Below are 20,220 nucleotides of genomic sequence, written 5' to 3'. Positions count from 1 at the left end.
TACACCTGCCTCCTTGAGGTCATTATGCAGCTCTTGCTGCCACCCTAAATCCTACAAGCTCCTACTCTGATAATCTAAGGTCTATAAGCTATTGTTCACAGAATTTATATACTTATAGACCACAAGTTAGTAGAAATATGAGCTTGAAGAGAAGGGGCTTGTGGACCTTAGAATAACAGTAGTCAGAGCTTGAAGAACTCAGATTATCAGGGGTAGATTTTTTTAGGATTCATATTGGCAGCAGTAGCAGCTTAAAGATCTCATGGTTGAAGATGCTGTACTAACAGCTTATAAACCACAGTGTGGCAAGTCTAGTGCTTTGTAAACACTAGGATGTCAGGAGTAGGTGCTTATAGGGCTCAGGATGGCATGAGAGTCAGGTTCTAGGCTTCACTAATACAGTTTTAAGACCACATTAATGAACCTTTGACATACAACTACGATTTAGCTAAGTTATTTTCTTTGTTTCTCTGTAGGGTCTGTACTCTGAGTCTCACGGTTTAGTGGATAACAACATGTATGACCCTGTATTTAATGCCTCATTCAGTCTGTCGAATGCAGAGAAGGACAAAGCCAGGTGGTACCTAGGACAACCGGTAAGCATCACATACCCACATACACGTTTTATAGCATGGCACAGACATGATGGGATATGCTTTCTAAGTTGTCATTAACAGTTGTTAACCAGTAAAGTTACAGTGTTGTACAGTATAAACATGTTTATGTATATCTTATATAATTAACCACAGACTCATGTAACCATTCTAATGGAACATATCAGTCTATTTAAGGGAACTTCTTAAACATAAATATCTCCAGTTTAAAAAAGTCATCTTTGATATGATTTGTGGGGGCACAGTGGCTAGGTGGTTAGCACATATACCTCCATACATTGTGTACAGTATGTTCTCACTGTGCCTTGGGGTTTTTTCTGGGTACTCTGATTTCCTTCCCAGTCCAAAGACATGGTCTGTCAGCTCCTTACAGAGGACCAGCTAAACACAGCTAGAATTTAACTTTGACTAAACCAGAGGTTTGGCATGATTTAGATCAGAAATCCAGTTGGTTGTTTTTGTCTCAAATCTGAAAAGCTAGGAAAACATTTTGACTCTTTGAGCTATATTTGGGTCGAACTTCACTAACCTTTAATTTAACTGTCTTTTATGTACCAAAAACCTAATGATATTAGCCTCAAAATGATCTGTATCCTGGTTCAAAGCAGTGCCTAAACAATTATACTTTATTACACCTCATACCTTATTACACACTTATGTTACAATGAGTATTATACTTTACAACATCACCTTCAAACATGTATGATAAACTGTATGGAAACTATGTCTGTCTCTTAGATCTGGCTCACGGTGATGGATCAGGGTCTGCGAGCAGGAACTTTCTTCTGGCCAGGATCAGATGTTCAAATAAATGGAACTTTCCCAAATATATATGAGAAATATAATGGGTACAGTACACGTATATATCCAATAAGATCCAAATCCTATACAATACAATACAGTAAGCCAGGTTTATTTCAAAACTTTTTGAATGTATAACATTTTTGGCTTTTATTATTATTATTATTATTATTATTATTATTATTATTATTATTATTATTATTATTTGTTATTATTTGTTATTATTTGTTATTATTATTATTATTATTAGTAGTAGTAGTATTATCATGTTTTTATAATTTATTTATTATTATTATCATTATTATTTTTTTTATTATTATTATTAGTATGTTTTTTCTATTATTTATTTATTTATTTATTTATTTATTATTATTATTATTATTATTATATAAGATGATAAATAAGTCTCTCTCTTTGTTTGTATCTGGTGTGTGGTACAGATCAATTCCCTTTGAGCGGAGAGTTTTCACCGTACTGCAGTGGTTACAGTTGCCTGATGATCAGCGGTAAATCATCATTCTTGAAATTTATTATATTTTCACTACACTATCATTTACCTGATCAATTATGTTCTGTATCGAGAAGCCGACATAACGGGTTTTCCCTGTCACACAAGGTTCCATCTTGAACCCCTTTGGGTGACTTTCAGTCCTTAGCTTTGTACTGTACCTAGAGCTTCTACTTTGCCCCTAAACCTGAGATTGAAGTTTTCTCACACTTGAGTTCACCAGGGTAATTGTAGAAATCCTGGGTTATCTTGTTTGATTAATCTCACTGCTCATACTTTACCAATGGTTCACAATTAATCCTTGTTCTTCATACCCTGATGGTGAAAACCTATGAAAAGTGTTAAAAGACAGGGCTTAAAATGTCAATAAGCTGGAGTTAAGTGCAGTGTTAAAAAACCCTAGAGAGACAAGAACCCTTAATGGTACTGTAACAAGCATTTACATTTATGGCATTTAGCAGATACCTTTATCCAGAGTAACTTACAATTAAGGGGTAAGGGCCTTGCTCAGTTGCCCAAGAGTGGCAGCTTGGTTGCCTGGGTATTCGAACTCACAACCTTCCAATCAGTAGTCCAACACCTTATCCACTGAGCTATCACTTCCCTACAGTAGTGTTTCTCTATAACACAAGATTCCATCTAGAACCAGATCAGATTATTCATCATCCTTATCTTCTGAACAGGGAGTGTTCTCTTTGGTACACCATGGGAAAGTAAAACCTTGCAGACTTGAAATCTCAGTGGTTTTGCCTTGTATATATTTCCCCTATCACATAGAGTCTTACTTAGAACCATGTCAAGAAGCTTCAAAGAACCAACAGGGAAGAACCCATTTAATTTAAGCCCATTAAGATACTGTACTCAAATACAAATAAAATAATTCCTCTAACATTTTTTGTTGGCTTTTGGTTTTTAAAAAACTTTGACATGTTCTGACAGCGATGCACCCTGTTGTAGGGTTTGTGTTTAATGTGTTTATTTTTTAAGAGAGTTAGAAAAAAGGTTCACTACCTCATATCTTTGTGCAATATTTAGAATGATAATAAAGTTGTCGTTAGAAGCTTTGGAGTGGAATATTTAGTCCACTGTTCTTTAACTATCTTGAATTTCACATTATGTCACATTACGTCAATATTAATTAAGGGATATTATTTTAATTCTAATTATTTGTAGTATTAAATAAAAACCTTGTAAAGAGTCATCCATCATAATGTTCTTTAGAGTGCCCAAAAAATATAATGATGATGATGATGATGATGATGATGATGATGATGATGATGATGATGATGAGGTTTATCACTGCACAGATTAAGATGTGAGTAGTTAATGAAACAGTTTTATTGATTTTATTCACAGTCCTGATTTCTACACTCTGTATCTGGAGGAGCCGGATAAATCAGGACACAACTTTGGACCTGTCAGTGGAGGGGTGAGAAAGACACAAACACACACACACACACACACACAAATACACACACAGAGACACACACCCACACACACACTTTCTACTGAGGAGCAGTAAGACTTTGTTTGTATTAGTTAGTGTTACTAGATGCTTCATGAGGGTCATGGAAGCCATTTTAGTAAGTAACTCACAGGCCTGGATCGACACCCTGCTTTTCATGGTGTACTGTAGCTTTTCCTTCTCTACTGGTCCTCTATCATAAGAACAAAGCATAAACAAGGCAGGACATTTATACATTCATTCATTTTCTACCGCTTATCCAAACTACCTCGGGTCACGGGGAGCCTGTGCCTATCTCAGGCGTCATCGGGCATCAAGGCAGGATACACCCTGGACGGAGTGCCAACCCATCACAGGGCACACACACACACTCTCATTCACTCACGCAATCACACACTACGGACAATTTTCCAGAGATGCCAATCAACCTACCATGCATGTCTTTGGACCGGGGGAGGAAACCGGAGTACCCGGAGGAAACCCCCGAGGCACGGGGAGAACATGCAAACTCCACACACACAAGGCGGAGGCGGGACTCGAACCCCCAACCTTGGAGGTGTGAGGAGAACGTGCTAACCACTAAGCCACCGTGCCCCCCCAAGGCAGGACATTTATACTGAAAAAGCAGCTTAATGAATTGAGCACATAGCAGCCTAATGAATTGAGCAAGTTTTAGCAGCTATATCACCAATCAGCTATAAGATTAAAACTACCCGCCTAATACCGTGTAATCATATAGATACGTATTATTACACACCGGAAGCTGTGATGCTGTGCGTACCGACCGGCACCTATCTATCATATCCAGCATGAATTTTTCAGTTTGTGCTACAGTATCTTTTCTGTTGGGTCAGAGCGGACGAGCTAGCCTTCACTCTCCACACCTACAACCGTCTTGGGCATCCATGACCCCTGACCTTCCTTGGACCACTGTTTGTATGTACTACTCACCGCATACAAGGAAGAACTGCTATCTTGTATGTACTCTGTCCCAGTCATACAGCCATCACAATATGTCAAAGTTGTGAAAGTTCCTGAGATCCTTACACTTACCATTTCTACTGCTTCCAAAGAAATCAACCATTGTAACCAGATAATCGGTGAAATTCACATCACCACTCAACAGCTGATGGATGGAGGAAGGTTTTACACATTGGTTCCAGAGTTAGAGGTGCTTTTCCAGTGTTACAGTAACTCCAATGTCAAATGATGCTCTGTTAGAATATGCTGTTATGTCTAGATGCTTAGCAACGGACACTCAATAAGAAACCTCATTTTTTTGAAAACCTCATTTCACATGCTTTGTACAGTCACTGAAATTCCACATGTTGTGTATTTAGAGAAGGTTAATACAGGGTTTAGGAACATACCGTCAGATTATGAAGAGCAGGTAGTAATTGTTACCCCATGTAAAGTATGAGCGATGTGAAACATCAAACAAGATAACACAGGATTCTGTTTACATGGAGTTGACCAACCAGGGGAACTATTTCAACTCTGTCTCTATACAAAAGTTATGTAAAGTCATTATTTAATCCATGCTTTTTTACTTCAGACTTTAAGGTCTTTTTGTTAACAGCGGAAGCTCATTGTTTTAAGATACCTTGCTACTGGGTCCTTGAACAAGGCCCTTAATATTCAACTGCTCAGTTCTGTATAAATTCTTTTCATTGTATTTTCTGAACAATGTGCTTCACATCCATTCCTCAAAAACACCTAAATCCCATGATTTAGACAGTTGGCATAATTCCACTGCATGGGTGATTTTTTTCCTGTAAAATGTACGAGTAGTGTTCCCAATAAAGCCTAATTATTCGTTTTTATTAGACCATTACTGTACTTAAGGTTCTCTCTCTCTCTCTCTCTCTCTCTCTCTCTCTCTCTCTCTCTCTCTCTCTCTCTCTCTGTGTGTGTGTGTGTGTGTGTGTTTTTGAGTGTTTAATGAAAGTTGTTATGGTGCTCTACAGTAAATACAACACCACAATGAAACAGCATCAATTTTTATATCCACAAAACAGAACATTTAACTGTAAATCATACCACATACAAGAGGTGATATCATTAACTGTACAAATAACCAAATATGTTAAAAAAAAGCATGTAGTATGTACTGTAGTGTGTGGGAATGTTCTTCCACGCAGCATAAAATAATTTAAATTAAAACTACTATAGAGATGTAAACATGTTTTTCAGCACAATAGAAATCACAGTAGATAGAGATTATTTTCAGTATCAGCATTTTTGTAATGTTATTTCAAGAAAGTAAATGTCAGGAGTCTTATGTTGCATTGCTACATCTGTCGTTTAGCTGATCAGTGCAATCCAAGGAGTGGACAATGTGATTGGACAGCTGATGAACGGACTCAAACAGCTCGACCTCCACGAGTGCATCAACATCATCGTTGTAGCTGATCACGGTGAGATAATGGAGCTTCAGGGAATTTTCCGTATTGAATTTCTTTGTTAAAAGCTTTTTTATTGTATTACAGGATTTTACTGTTAAGGATTAATGAATGAGCAGTCCGTAGGTTACACAGTTTCACAGTTAAATAGTAGAAAATGCAAAGCATAATGGGATAGCTGACATTTTAGGAAGTAGCAACAACAATTTATGAAGATGAATTACACTTTATAGCTATCTTAATTTTCATTATAACTGTTCATAACAAATGACAGTATAAGATATAACGAAAATAACACTTTTAAGGCCTAATTTAGTTCTTAATTTTAGAGAGAGAACGAGAGAGAGAGAGCATATACATTCTCTTTATAATGCGTTATTATCCCTAATTAATGATACTTCTGTATATATGTATAGCTGAAATAAATATTTACTATAATGTCTCTCTTGAAAATCTGCTCTTGGTAGTTTTCCTTATGAAGTTGTTAGAGATCTTCCATGTTACATGCTGCACCACATCTAATTCATTCATTCATTCATCTTCTACCGCTTATCCGAACTACCTCGGGTCACGGGGAGCCTGTGCCTATCTCAGGCGTCATCGGGCATCAAGGCAGGATACACCCTGGACGGAGTGCCAACCCATCGCAGGGCACACACACACACTCATTCACTCACGCAATCACACACTAGGGACAATTTTCCAGAGATGCCAATCAACCTACCATGCATGTCTTTGGACCGGGGGAGGAAACCGGAGTACCCGGAGGAAACCCCCGAGGCACGGGAAGAACATGCAAACTCCACACACACAATGTGGAGGCGGGAATCGAACCCCGACCCTGGAGGTGTGAGGCGAACGTGCTAACCACTAAGCCACCGTGCCCCCCTACATCTAATTCATTCTGTTCACAATTTATAAACACATGATAAATATGGCTGTAATTTATAACTCTGCACTTTTCATAACTGGATCAATTATAACAATGTGTAAAATGTCTCATTATAGGTTTATGAATAACATAGAAGAGCCTTTTTTCTGTATATTACAACATAGTAAAATCTTTTCTTCACAGATATAAAGCTGAGGTCAGAGGGAGTTGAGCTGTGAAAGTTAAGGCACTTGATGATGCACAGCTCACTGCTTCCTCTTAGCATGAATGTGTCATTATACAAATTGAAACTTTTATTAAATGATCTCATAACATGTTTCATCTGGTTGTCAAGTCAAATGTGTGGCTTACTTTCCATCATTTAGGAGTAACTTTGAGAGTAACTGGACATTACAAAACCATTAGGGATGAAGCATGTAGTATGTGATCTCATCACACAGACACTATACAGGGAATATTCTGTGTAACGTTATAGGTTTGTGGGAAATTTGTGTTTGTCATTCAGACATTATGTCATTCATTTACAATCCACAGTTATCCACATCCAGCTGGGTATGACCTGAGGTACTGTAGTCATCTCATCTCATTAAATGATTGGATAATGGGATTTCCTGTTAGACTAACTGGGTTATTAAATTAACTACTAAATAAGTGGACCTTTACAATTAAGTTTTAAAAGAGAAGGGTATTAAACAAGCAGCATTTCTGCTCGGGTACATTAGTTTTGCTGGGCTTAAGGGAAAAGAAAAGACCCCTTGATGTGTTGTTTTTAAAAATTATTATTTAAAAACAAATGGTTTGTAATTAATTTTTATTAACAGGAAGGGACTTAGAGCACAGCCTTGTGGAACGCCATAATATGTATTTGGTTTTGGCTGCAGAATTTTCATTTACACTTACAAGCTTGTGCCAGGCAGTGGGAGAGATTATAACTTAACCAGGTGCTTCTATAGCAAACCATCTCTCAGGGTAAGAGGTAGGCATACAGCAACGATCAACAGGGGCTCGGAAACTGTGTTTAGGGAACAGTGGATGGAGCCAAATTCTTTAAACATTAAAATCAACTACAAACTTTGTTTGGAATTCTTCTTCTACTTTTGTCTTTTCCTGATGGGGTTGACACAGCGAATCATCTGTTTCCTCCTTACTCTATTCTTGAAATCCTCTACTCTCATACCGATTACCTTCATGTCCTCATTTGACCGCTTACCTGTTAGGTCCATATCCATCATCCTTCTACAAATATAACCATCTCCCTCTTTGGTACATGTCTCAATCTATCCTCTCTGACCTTGTCCCTAAAACAGCCAACCTGAGCTGTACTGTACCTCTGATGTGCTAGTTCCTAATCCTGTCCATCCTTGTTACTCCTAAAGAGAACCTCAACATCCTCATCTTTGCTACCTCCATCTCTGCCTCATGTTTTTTTTTTTTTTTTTTTTACTCCACTGCTATTCCCCTGAATGCAATATGTGAGAAAATCAGAGGAAATCACATTTTGATCCTAGATGTTCTAGTGAGCACAATCCTGTAAGCATCCATGACATTTGTCAGTCAAACTTGGTGTTCATATTAATTTTACATTAATAGTGCATGTTAAAAGTATTTGCTCCAGACTACAGCAAAGATGGTAGGTTTTACAGGGGAAATTTTTTTTTTGGTAAATAATTCCAAATATAAATACCAAAGCAGATCAGAGAAGCATATTGCGTGTGCATGTGCTTGTGTGTGTGTGTGTGTGTAGGAATTGCAGAAAGATGAACGAAATGAACGTCTGTAAAAACTTCCTAGAATCCATCTATTAGCAATGTGTGCTTGAAAAAGCAATGAAAATTATGATTCAATGTACCTGGCTAAATGTTGTGCAAGCTCCTGTGTCCTTTTATCTTCCATATCATAGACATTTCAATAGATTAAATTTCGTGACTATGAGTTGTTGAACGGGTGTGAACAGTTTTAAATGTTGCAGCTATAATCCTTTCAAGGACAATTTCACAAAATGAATCTTATCTCATCTATCTTCCCATGTAGTTACCTTATCCCTGGTCTGGCCTGACATTTGATATGTGTGTGTGTGTGTGTGTGTGTGTGTGTGTGTGTGTGTGTGTGTGTGTGTGTGTGTGTGTGTAGGAATGGCAGAAACAAGTTGCAACCGAATGGAGGTTCTTCAGAATTTCACCGGTGATGTCACACAGTTCTATGTGAATGAGGGACCTTTCGGTCGAATCAGAGCAATAAATGAAAACGTAGCCTGTGAGTACAAACACACACACTCACACACCCACACACACAGACACACACACTACACAGATGGTTGGTATTGAGTATTGTGTAATAGTGCCAATTTAGCAGGAAATTATAATCGTTTCATTGTTTTTTTTTATCCAAGCAATGCATTACTGCAATTCACTACAAAAGTCATTATTTGAAGTTTAATTGATTTCTGTGTGATTTCCCAAACAATGCCTCTCTATAGCTGTTTCTACTATGTTATTACTTTTGTAGGAAGGGCTTACGACAGAGTAGGATAGCAGACACTACTTATTAATGGATTAAGGAATGGTGTGTAATTGGTGAGGAAAGTCTTCTACACTTTATGGTCTTCGGTGTCCTGACAAGACGAATGTAATTGGCCTTGGTTTTGTTAAAGAGAAAAAAAGGAAAGGTGGTTGAAGGTTGAAGGACACTTTACAATTGCTGTAACTTAAGTGATGACAGGAACTGATTCAGGAAATGATTCATGTACTGTAACTATACATGGATTAAAGGTATGTTAGGTAACACTTTAACACAGTAACCCCCAAGCCCCTGCCCAAACATGCAAATAAGGTCATTTTCAGGTCATTTTAAATGTCATTTTTTTATTTAAAAAATTAAATAACATTTTTTATTTCATTTAAATTTTCAATTAAATTTCAATTCAATTGATTCATGTATAGTTACATGAATCATTTCCTGAATACATTTAAATTCTCTTTAATTTAGTAGCATTTTAAACTTTCAGGTAATTTGTTTTGCCTTTTATTGATAATTATGAAGAATAATAAGAGGATTAAAATACTTAAAGAATCAAGTTTGTAGTGAAAACGGTGCTTTGACTTGGGCTGCATCACACACACACTCATCCAAGTGTTTCATTTCTTTCTTATTCTCTGGAAAATGGTACAATATGACTAGATGTGTTTGTACCAGTAGGTTTAGCATAACTGACTCACTTTTTGTTTTCTGTTCACAGTTGATGCTGAAGGATTAGTTGCCAAACTGACGGTATGTAAACTGATGTTGTAGAAAATTCATTCATTACCACAGAGAAAATTTCCAGAAAAATGAATTCACAAATACAGTAATATTTACGGTGGCCGAGAGGTGCAAAACAAATTAACAAATCCGAAAACACATTAACAAATCTGAAAACACATTAACAAATCCGATTTGTTAATGTGTTTTGCACTTCTCGGCCACCGTAAATATTTGTTACTAATTTCAACAAATAGGGTCATGGCTGCTTAGCACATTGTATGCTCTCCTCTGGGGTTATGGGGTTGATTCTGTGGGTTCCCTGGTTTCCTTTTTCAGTCCAAAGACATGTGTTGATGTTTGTTATGTCTATATTGTCTCTATCTATCTATCTATCTATCTATCTATCTATCTATCTATCTATCTATCTATCTATCTATCTATCTATCGAATGTGCATGAATATGCCCTGTGATGGGTCGGTAGACAGATTCCCTCTGACTCGTGTATGATAAGAGGTAGAGAAGATGGATAGATGGATGAACATTTCAATAAATAAACATTCATATTTTATTAAACCACAGTATTTTCTCTAACTTTAACAAAAATATTGCCCAAAAACGGGGAATTTATTATTTAAAACTATAAAACACATTACAAACAGTAAACCAACAACCAAAAAAATAAACACAGGAGATATACACTCACTGGGCACTTTATTAGGTACACCTGTCCAACTGTTTATTAACGCAAATTTCTAATCAGCCAATCACATGGCAGCAACTCAATGCATTTAGGCATGTAGACATGGTCAAGACGATCTGCTGCAGTTCAAACCGAGCGTAATGGGGAAGAAAGGTGATTTAAGTGACCTTGAACGTGGCATGGTTGTTGGTGCCAGACGGGCTGGTCTGAGTATTTCAGAAACTGCTGATCTACTGGGATTTTCACACACAACCATCTCTAGGGTTTACAGAGAATGGTCCGAAAAAGAGAAAATATCCAGTGAGCGGAAGTTCTGTGGGCGCAAATGCCTTGTTGATGTCAGAGGTCAGAGGAGAATGGCCAGACTGGTTCGAGCTGATAGAAAGGCAACAGTAACTCAAATAATCACCCGTTACAACCGAGGTATGCAGAAGAGCATCTCTGAACACACAACACGTCGAACCTTGAGGCGGATGGGCTACAGCAGCAGAAGACCACACCGGTACTAGTAAGGTGTACCTAATAAAGTGGCCAGTGAGTGTATATGAAAACTAATGAAAAAGACATAATGAACAGTTGTGAGAGGTAAGAAGGAAATAATGGTAAGGCAGGATAAACACAGAACATAAACAAAAACACATGGCACAAGACACACACTGCCCGAAGGCCTCCTAATGTTCCGGCATGGAATTTTCCAAACATGACCCTGACACCTGGCCAGAGAAATCTCAACAACATGTAAAGAATGCTGTAAGTGTATTTATGACCTGAATGTGTTTGGTGTGTAGTGTAAGAAGCCTGATCAGAAGATAAAGCCCTACCTCAAACCTCACCTGCCCAAACGTTTCCACTACGCACACAGCAGACGCATCGAGGACGTCAACGTGCTCGTCGAATCACTGTGGCTGTTCGAGAGGTACAATTCAAAGAGCCCATTTCACAGACCTTCACTTTGTTTGTGTGTGAAAGAGAGAGGTAGAGTGAGTGAGAGAGAGAGAGAGAGAGAAAGAGAGAGAGAGAGAGAGAGAGAGAGAGAGAGAGAGAGAGAGAGAGAGAGAGAGAGAAAGAATATATTATACATGTACATTTTCTGTTATTATACACATTTTCTGTAGATACCCAGGTTCTCTCCGTTTTTGCTCTGGTGGAAATCATGGATATGACAACGATGACCCTAACATGCAGGTGTGTATGTGTTTGTCTGTCTGTGTCTGTCTGTGTATGTGTGCATGTGTGTGTGTGTGTGTGTGTGTGTGTGTGTCTGTGCATGTTTGTGTTCTAAACAGCCTTTCCTTGTAACGTCCCAAGCACACACTCAGACCAACTCATGCTCTCACTCTGTTTTTTTAATGTCTTCTCATTCAATTTTCCTCTATTCTAGGCAATGTTTCTTAGTTACGGCCCCAAGTTTAACTTTAGAACTGAGGTGGAGCCGTTCTCCAACGTCGAGCTTTATAATCTTATGTGTGGTGAGTTTTGTTTTATTACTGTACAACCCTGTAATACACACTTATTCACATTCGCTTTACTGGCTGTTTGTCTGGAAGAATGAACACAGTTTTACCTTTAAGTAAAACATTTAATAATACAAACTAAATAAAGTCTTGTTTATAAACTATGTCTCCGGTACATTATAAACCTTGTTAGCTTATCCTTATTGGGAAGGATAATATAAAACTTTATTTATATTTGTTAAGAGATAATAAACTGTCCCATTAACATCAGAGCAGTCAAAAGAAGAAGAAAGAAAAAATTAAGAAATGAAGGAAAGGGAAATGATGAGCAGACTTGAAGGAAACACAGCAGGATAAAAGTAGTTACAGCATCTAAACCTTCCTGAAATATTACTGTAATAAAGTTCAGTTCCTGAGGTAAAACATTTCAATTACAATAATAAGAATATTTCTATTTTATTTTGTTATATCCACATGCCAAAAAAACTCACTGAAATAGATGAAAATGCAGGAAAAAATATATTAAATAAAAACATAATCTTAAGGAATAAACAGGCCCCAGTCCGACAATCAGCAAACAACAGAATTTAGTCAAAGACAAGGCAAGAAAACAACAAAAGCCAAACAAAAAAAAAATAACGAGTCTAGAAAGGGAAAATCAGTAAATAGTGTTTGTGTTGAAATGAATGAAAGAAATATTGAAATGAAATGGATGAATGTTTTTTTTAATGACTTGTCCTTTAATGGGTCAATAAGAAACATTTCAAATTCAAACAGATACACAAATATTTATTTTCCAGCAATTTGTTTTAATTATATTACAGTATGTAATATTTGGCAACCTTTCAGACAAATTCTAAATGAAGATTTACTTCAGAATATCTGCAAAACAAAAACAAGAATGGAACAACTCTGGAAAAAAGATCTGGAAAAACCTCCCACATGATTTCTTCATACTGTACAGCTGCAAAAAATGTTCCTCAGTTAATTAATTATTCCTGGACTATACAAAGGGTTGTTTTGCCTGCAGCATTGCCTGCACATGCTATTGCAATTATCCTGTTACTTGCACATAAGTAACTTCTCAAGTCTTACTCAGAATTGGAAAATTCCCAGCTGGAAGCTGTTTCAATACTAAATAACAGGATTTGTTTATTTTTTTATTTCATTGCAGATTATTGTTAGTAGTTTTGTAATAATAATCGTTAGTCATTTGACAGTTGTTAGATCTTAGAAATTTATGTGGATCAGGAAACGTTCTATGCATGTTGAATGAATTTTACCGTAATTACATTATTATCAACAAACCCACAAATTATGGTGATGGTGAGTTATGGTGTCAAAATAAAAGAAACAAAAAAGAAGAAGAAATAATATATGAATAAACATAAGCATGTGAACACATCCTATGTGATGTTGTGGAGCTGTCTTGGTTGACACGCCTCTGCAACATCGCGTGGCGGCTGGGGACAGTGCCTCTGGACTGGCAGACTGGGGTGGTGGTCCCTCTGTTTAAGAAGGGGGACCGGAGGGTGTGTTCCAACTACAGGGGGATCACACTCCTCAGCCTCCCCGGAAAAGTCTATGCCAGGGTACTGGAGAGGAGAATTCGGCCGGTCTGTTGTGGTGAAGAAAGAGCTGTGCCGCAAGGCTCAGCTCTCTATTTACCAGTCGATCTACGTTCCTACCCTCACCTATGGTCATGAGCTTTGGGTCATGACCGAAAGGACAAGATCCCGGATACAGGCGGCCGAAATGAGTTTCCTCCGCAGGGTGGCTGGGCGCTCCCTTAGAGATAGGGTGAGGAGCTCGGTCACTCGGGAGGAGCTCAGAGTAGAGCCGCTGCTCCTCCACATCGAGATGAGTCAGCTGAGGTGGCTCGGGCATCTGTTCCGGATGCCTCCTGGACGCCTCCCTGGGGAGGTGTTCCGGGCATGTCCAACCGGGAGGAGGCCCCGGGGAAGACCTAGGACATGCTGGAGGGACTCTCGGCTCTCGGCTGGCCTGGGAATGCCTCGGTCTTCCCCCGGAGGAGCTGGAGGAAGTGTCTGGGGAGAGGGAAGTCTGGTTATCCCTGCTCAGACTGTTGCCCCCGCGACCTGGCCCCGGATAAGCGGTAGAAGATGGATGGATGGATGGACACATGCTATGTGTTATCATTGCAGCCTATTTAATGTCATATTAATTTTGAAGCTTTGCTTCGCTAATCCTCGTTTTCTTTACCGAAATTTGTGTTTGGTGTGTTTTTGCTTATAATACATTAAATCTGCATATCTGCCTTCTCTAAAAAATAAAAAAAGCTGAGAAAGACTTTTGCAGAGCGTTAATTACTGTATGGTTGAGTTAAATAATGGTAGATCTATAGTCATACTTCAAAAAGGAATCAAAAGTATACATTAAGAATTAAAGCTACTGAAAATAGGATCAAAAAGATCATGAAATATGGAAACCAAACAGCACAAGGTTCTTTTTTCAGTGCGTTAAACTTCACACTACTGGTTACACACAGCACAAGTGCTGTGGAAACATCTGGTCTTCTTTGTGCGTTTTTGTTTAAGTTTAGAAATTATTTATTAACAGATATGTTACTGTACACAGTAACTCTGTTGACGTCTTTGATTCTCAGAACAGAACAAAACAGACTTATGAAATGGAAAGGCTTAAACTGTGCAATTTTTTTTAAACGTGAGCACTATTTTCAGATGTTTTAGAAATCACTCCAGCACCTAACAATGGGACTCATGGAAGTTTGAACCATCTGTTGCACTCTCCACCCTACACACCTCAACCTCCAGTGGAGCAGAGTGCACCAGGCCAGTGTCCCCTAACCATCCTGGAGCCCACTGACCCCCTTGGCTGCTCCTGCCAGGCAATGGTACATGCTTTCAAAATCCTTATATTAATAGCAGATTATCTATAGTGGGAGGTGATGCAAAGCCTAATCATATGCAGGATATATCAGTGGTGTCCAATCTGATCCCAAAAGGGTTGTGTGGGTGGAGGTTTTCATCCCAACTGAGCAGAAACAATACCCATGTTTACATTAAAAGCATTTGGCTGACTTCCCTTATCCAGAGCAACTTACATTTATTTTACACAACTGAGTAATTAAGGGTTGCTCAGGGACCCAGCAGTGGCAGCTTGGTGGGCATGGGATTTGAACCAGCAACCTTCCAACTCATACTCCATCACTTTAACCACTAAGTTACCACATCTTATTCCTCATGGTATTTTGAAAAGGAAGATCAACTAATTAACCGGGTGGAATCAGATGTGCTTCTGCTTGATTGGAATTGAAACTTGCACCCAAACCCTTGATAAATACCCTTGATATATAACACCTATATATAACTGTACTACCTACTGTTCTTCATAGAGTTAACAACTCAATACATTTTCATTTCCATTGAAAAATGCTTTTGAGTGAACATTGATTTAGAAAATGTTGTTATTTATCAAATATAAGACGATGTTCCACTGATTTGTTCACTGCCCCTCTTAGCATCCATAGGGTTTTGATTGCGCCTGATGGTCAAAATAGGAACCGCAAATAAACAATAACAAATGTCCTTTGGGGCAGATATTCAAATGCTAAAATGTCCATTCATTTCTAATATCACACACTAGCATCCACACACTCATCCTTGCTAACACTCATTAATGGTGCTGTATTGGTGCTGTTTTTTTTTTTTTTTATTATTTTATTGTAGGGTGACATCAATCTAAACTCTCGCCTCAACATGTCTGACACAGAAGGTAATCATTATTGTGTGTGTTTTATTTAGCTATACATATAAAAGGCTTAGTTTAGTGTGTGTGACTGAGTTTAAAGCTCTTAATGTTATTATTTGTTAGTATGAAATTCTCTAATCCATTCTTCACAACAGTGGTGTTTCTCAGTGAACAGTGAGGTGAGATCCCTACTTAACTCATATAGACAGTTTATTCTGCCCAGGTTGACATAGGCTAGCTGATATTTGGCTAAAAATCCTTAAAGGTTCTGCTAGAATTTACATACATTCTTACAAGAAAACATGGCACATTCCACAAGTTTTTTTGGTGGATGCTTTAGCTGTTTTGAATAACCCAGGTAAAAGATAACATTATTAGAACATTCAGTAAAACACAATGTTCTCAGCTGAAAAATGCATTATTTGAATGACTGTATAACTGTACAAATGAAATGTCTGAACAATTTTGTGTGTATGTGTGAGTGTGTGTGTGTGTGTGTGTGTGTGTGTGTTTCTGGTACATCAATAGATATAGCACATTCTTAATAGTTTCTATCAATCCAACATATTTAATATCTGTATTTGTGTGTAATTTGTGTGTAGACAGAAAACGCTGCTGAATGTTGTTGTTTTGTGTGCTTGCATGTTTCCAGTTTCAATGAGCGAGAGCAAACACCTGTTGTTCGGCCGGCCCCTGGTGCTGCAGTCTAACTCAGATTACTGTATCCTTCATCAGCATGGATTCATCAGTGCATACAGCAAACAGCAGCTCATGCCTCTCTGGAGCTCTTTTACTGTGGAGAAACAGGTGGGCATGAACACACACACACACACACACACACACACACACACACACACACACACACACACACACATCAATATACAGTATAGTAAGTAAAGTACATTTTCATAGGTCAACTGAACTGAATATTCCTGCCAGTTTTACATCTGTGATAAATAACAATCAAAACAATAAAAAACTTTCAGATAACCAAGTTTTTTTCCCAAACAAATGTTTCTATTTTCAAAGTAAATGGTGATATTAACAGAGTCCTGACTCATTTTAGATCAGACTCACAGACAGAGCATCATTCATTTGTTTACACTGAAAATCTCTGATAAGTCTATTTCTGTTCCACTGTCAGAGTGGAATATTTACTGGGAAAAGTGGGCTAAACAAATTCTGAAGCTCTGAAGCAGGATTTCCATGAATACCACATTTCTTTCATGAATTGACTCACAAAAAATCCTGTTTCCAGTTAGATAAAATGAAAATTATGGAAACACTTATCTGAACTTGTTTCAATGCCAATGAAAATATTTAAAAAAAAAAAAAACAAAGTTCTCAAAAAAAGTTAGCTGTTAGCTGTTCAACTCCCTTACACATTTACGCCTTGCATACTACTATAAACTATTTGTAACTACAACAGGCGATTCATTCATTCATTTTCTACCGCTTATCCGAACTACCTTGGGTCATGGGGAGCCTGTGCCTACCTCAGGCATCATTGGGCATCAAGGCAGGATACACCCTGGATGGAGTGCCAACCCATCACAGGGCACACACACACACACACACTCATTCACTCACACAATTACACACTACGGACTCCCCGAGGCACGGGGAGAACATGCAAACTCCACACACAGAAGAATCAGAATCAGAATCAGAATCAGACGGAGGCGGGAATCGAACCCCCAACCCTGGAGGTGTGAGGCGAACGTGCTAACCACTAAGTCACCGTGCCCCCCTACAACAGGTACTGCAAATAATGAGTGACATCTAAGCTTTCATTTTGTAAAACAAGTCTATGATTCAACTCACCTGTGGCTTCCTGTCCTACATGTTTCCGCAGGTTGTAAAAGCTCCACAGGTTTGGGCTCGTACAAATTGCTGATAATTATCGCTCCATTTCACCATTTAAAACCAAAGATATGTGAGGAACATCATGTGTTTAACTGTTAACAGTGCTGGTGTTAACTGTCACAAAGCAGGAGAAGTAAGAGAGAGAGAGAAAGAGAGATAAAGAGAGAGAAAAAATACAGATTATAGATTATAGACAGAATATATAGACAGAGTCTGAAAATTCAGTCATTGGAAGTCTTTATTTTCTATTGATTTTTGATTAAATGCCTTAATTGTTTTTAAGGTCTGTGTTTAACACAAATTCAAGATACTTTTACATTTTATTCTATCATATAAAATACATTAATAGTAACCCACTTGTGATTTTCTAAATATTTTACATTTCAAGAAAAAAGATGGATGTCATATTTATACTAATAACACAAATTTCTCCTTCATTCATATTCATATACAAAAAAAAGAGCAAAGCAGATCCTTATCATGGAGACTGTTTTTAAATAAAGATTGAAAGATTGTCAGAAGCTAAGAGGTGCTAGGAAGTCATGTGCTGAGAGGTCATTGTATTTGTCTTCACAAGTCATGTTCATTTGAGAAAATGATCTTGAAAGAAATCTGTACATATGATAAATTATTGTTGGACACAGAGCTTATTTTCCGCAATATTCCAAAAGCCAATGGATAAAATTCTACTGGCTTTTTGTTGAGGGAACCAGAGTAATGACTCTCTTGTCATGAAAAAAAAAATACAAGGTACATTATGTCCAGAGACCGAGCAAGAACTCTGGGAAGAAAGCAGAAAGAAAAGCAAACGCTAAAAGGAGACGCAGAATTGAGCACCTGAAGTGTAGACTTTTGGTTGGTAACTTTTCAAGTGAAAATGTTCCTTTTACTTGTCCAAGGTAAATATAAGCTGAATATATATATATATATAAAAAAAAGAAAACTTATTAACAGTAAAAAGTGCTGATTTAATCCTGCTCAGTAAATCTCATGTATCACAAGTGTGTACGTCATTGCTTTCCACCCATGGGTATTTCCTGTAACCATTTATAATCTGCTTCATAAACTTTCTTGCATACTCATAAGTTACAGGATTTCTTTTAGATTTCAGTAGTTTTTCCTTTATTGGATTCAGGAAACAAAAGCATGCGCGACACACAGTTCCTGGTTCACGCCAATTCTGCGTTGGCCGCCATTTTATGCTATCCTGCGCTATATAATCATGCTGTCGGCACGTTTGTTCGTCTTTTCTTCTTCAAATGGTTTTCTCAGTTTGCCTTGTGTATCTGACTAGCTATCCTGCCTTGTCCCATTGCTGCTTGGGCCTGCTCTACTCCTGTCTTGCCTGGTTTGCTCAAACTGTGCTTTGGTGTGGTGTTGTTCTCCTCCCTTTGGCTGCACACTGCTAACCACAGTGACTATTGTCTCATTAAAAACCTTCTGCCTGTGTCTTGCATTTGGGTCTAACTCAGTTGTCTTTAGCACGTGTGACACACATACTCTGTTTCTTACTCATCCTTTTGGAGCATTGTTAGAGTTATTATTATGCTTGAAAAACAATAGAAAATCAAAGAAAGGGAAGAAATGTTAGATATTAGATATTAGTTCCTCAGGAGCTCTTTATATTGTATTCCAACTCTACTGTAATCCATTGTAGAAAGGACATTATTTATATTTACATTATTTCCTATCCAGTGCCACTCAAATGAGGATGAGGTTCCCTTCAGGATGAGTCTGGCTCATCTTAAGGTTTCTTCCTCACATCAACTCAGGGAATTTTTGAGTAAATGTTTGGATGAATGCTTTGGAGTAATTGACCACAAATGAACAAACCACTGACCTGAACAAACTTGTTATACGGTATTACTAACATAAATATTTCCCATGGAAGTCACTTAAATAAAAGAAATTTTCCTCAACTATCCAGTGGAAACTGTTGTGTAACCATGGCATTGGTGGTTTATACTTGTTTTTACATGTTTGTAAGAAGTAGTGGCAACACATACACATCTGGATGTTCCACAAAACAAGCTACAATCATACCTGACGTTAAGACTTTCCTTCTTCATGAAAACGACTCACTGTGAATCACAGTAAACACTTCACACCATCTGACGAATATGATTCTGCAGCCTCAGGACCTGGGAAACTTGCAGTCATTGAGACAACAAAGCTGAAACTGTGTCATACTAAAAGACAAAACACAGCAGCAAATCAGCATCTGAAAAAAATCAAGTTGTAACCCCTTCAGGATTCTGTGTCCAAAACATCCATGAATTTAAGCAGAATTTCTCCAAAGTAATGACGGAGACTTTATTTTTATTTCAGGTTACTGTTGCTGATGGTGGTGCTTCTTGTTAAGGAATTATAGGTGTACTTATCTTTTCCACCTACGTTCTGAATATTTGTTTTCTTTTAGTTAGTGAGGACAACACAATGGTAATTTAGGCCTGGTCATTTTCCCATGAATATTGTGTTTCTTTGTTTTTTTACTTTATGACTAATGGTGTTCTTGGGTTTATGATTTCTTAGAATGTTTTTCATG

At 37.8% G+C, this 20,220-nt stretch overlaps 1 protein-coding gene across 1 annotated transcript in view; it reads left to right on the top strand.

The window, feature by feature from the left end:
* LOC132856845 (venom phosphodiesterase 1) overlaps positions 1-20,220 on the top strand; it is a 38,609-nt gene that overhangs the window by 12,093 nt on the left and 6,296 nt on the right. The window contains exons 8-20 of the mRNA XM_060886684.1: positions 477-596; positions 1,353-1,462; positions 1,856-1,921; positions 3,280-3,352; positions 5,697-5,805; positions 8,813-8,935; positions 9,918-9,949; positions 11,412-11,539; positions 11,739-11,808; positions 12,005-12,092; positions 14,780-14,952; positions 15,788-15,833; positions 16,462-16,616. Of these exons, the coding sequence (XP_060742667.1) occupies positions 477-596; positions 1,353-1,462; positions 1,856-1,921; positions 3,280-3,352; positions 5,697-5,805; positions 8,813-8,935; positions 9,918-9,949; positions 11,412-11,539; positions 11,739-11,808; positions 12,005-12,092; positions 14,780-14,952; positions 15,788-15,833; positions 16,462-16,616 (1,293 nt within the window). The remainder of the gene's footprint in view (positions 1-476; positions 597-1,352; positions 1,463-1,855; positions 1,922-3,279; positions 3,353-5,696; positions 5,806-8,812; positions 8,936-9,917; positions 9,950-11,411; positions 11,540-11,738; positions 11,809-12,004; positions 12,093-14,779; positions 14,953-15,787; positions 15,834-16,461; positions 16,617-20,220) is intronic.

This window comes from Tachysurus vachellii, chromosome 14, assembly GCF_030014155.1.
Source record: "Tachysurus vachellii isolate PV-2020 chromosome 14, HZAU_Pvac_v1, whole genome shotgun sequence".
NCBI classification, from domain to species: Eukaryota; Metazoa; Chordata; class Actinopteri; order Siluriformes; family Bagridae; genus Tachysurus; species Tachysurus vachellii.
This window is presented reverse-complemented; position numbering and strand designations above follow the sequence as displayed.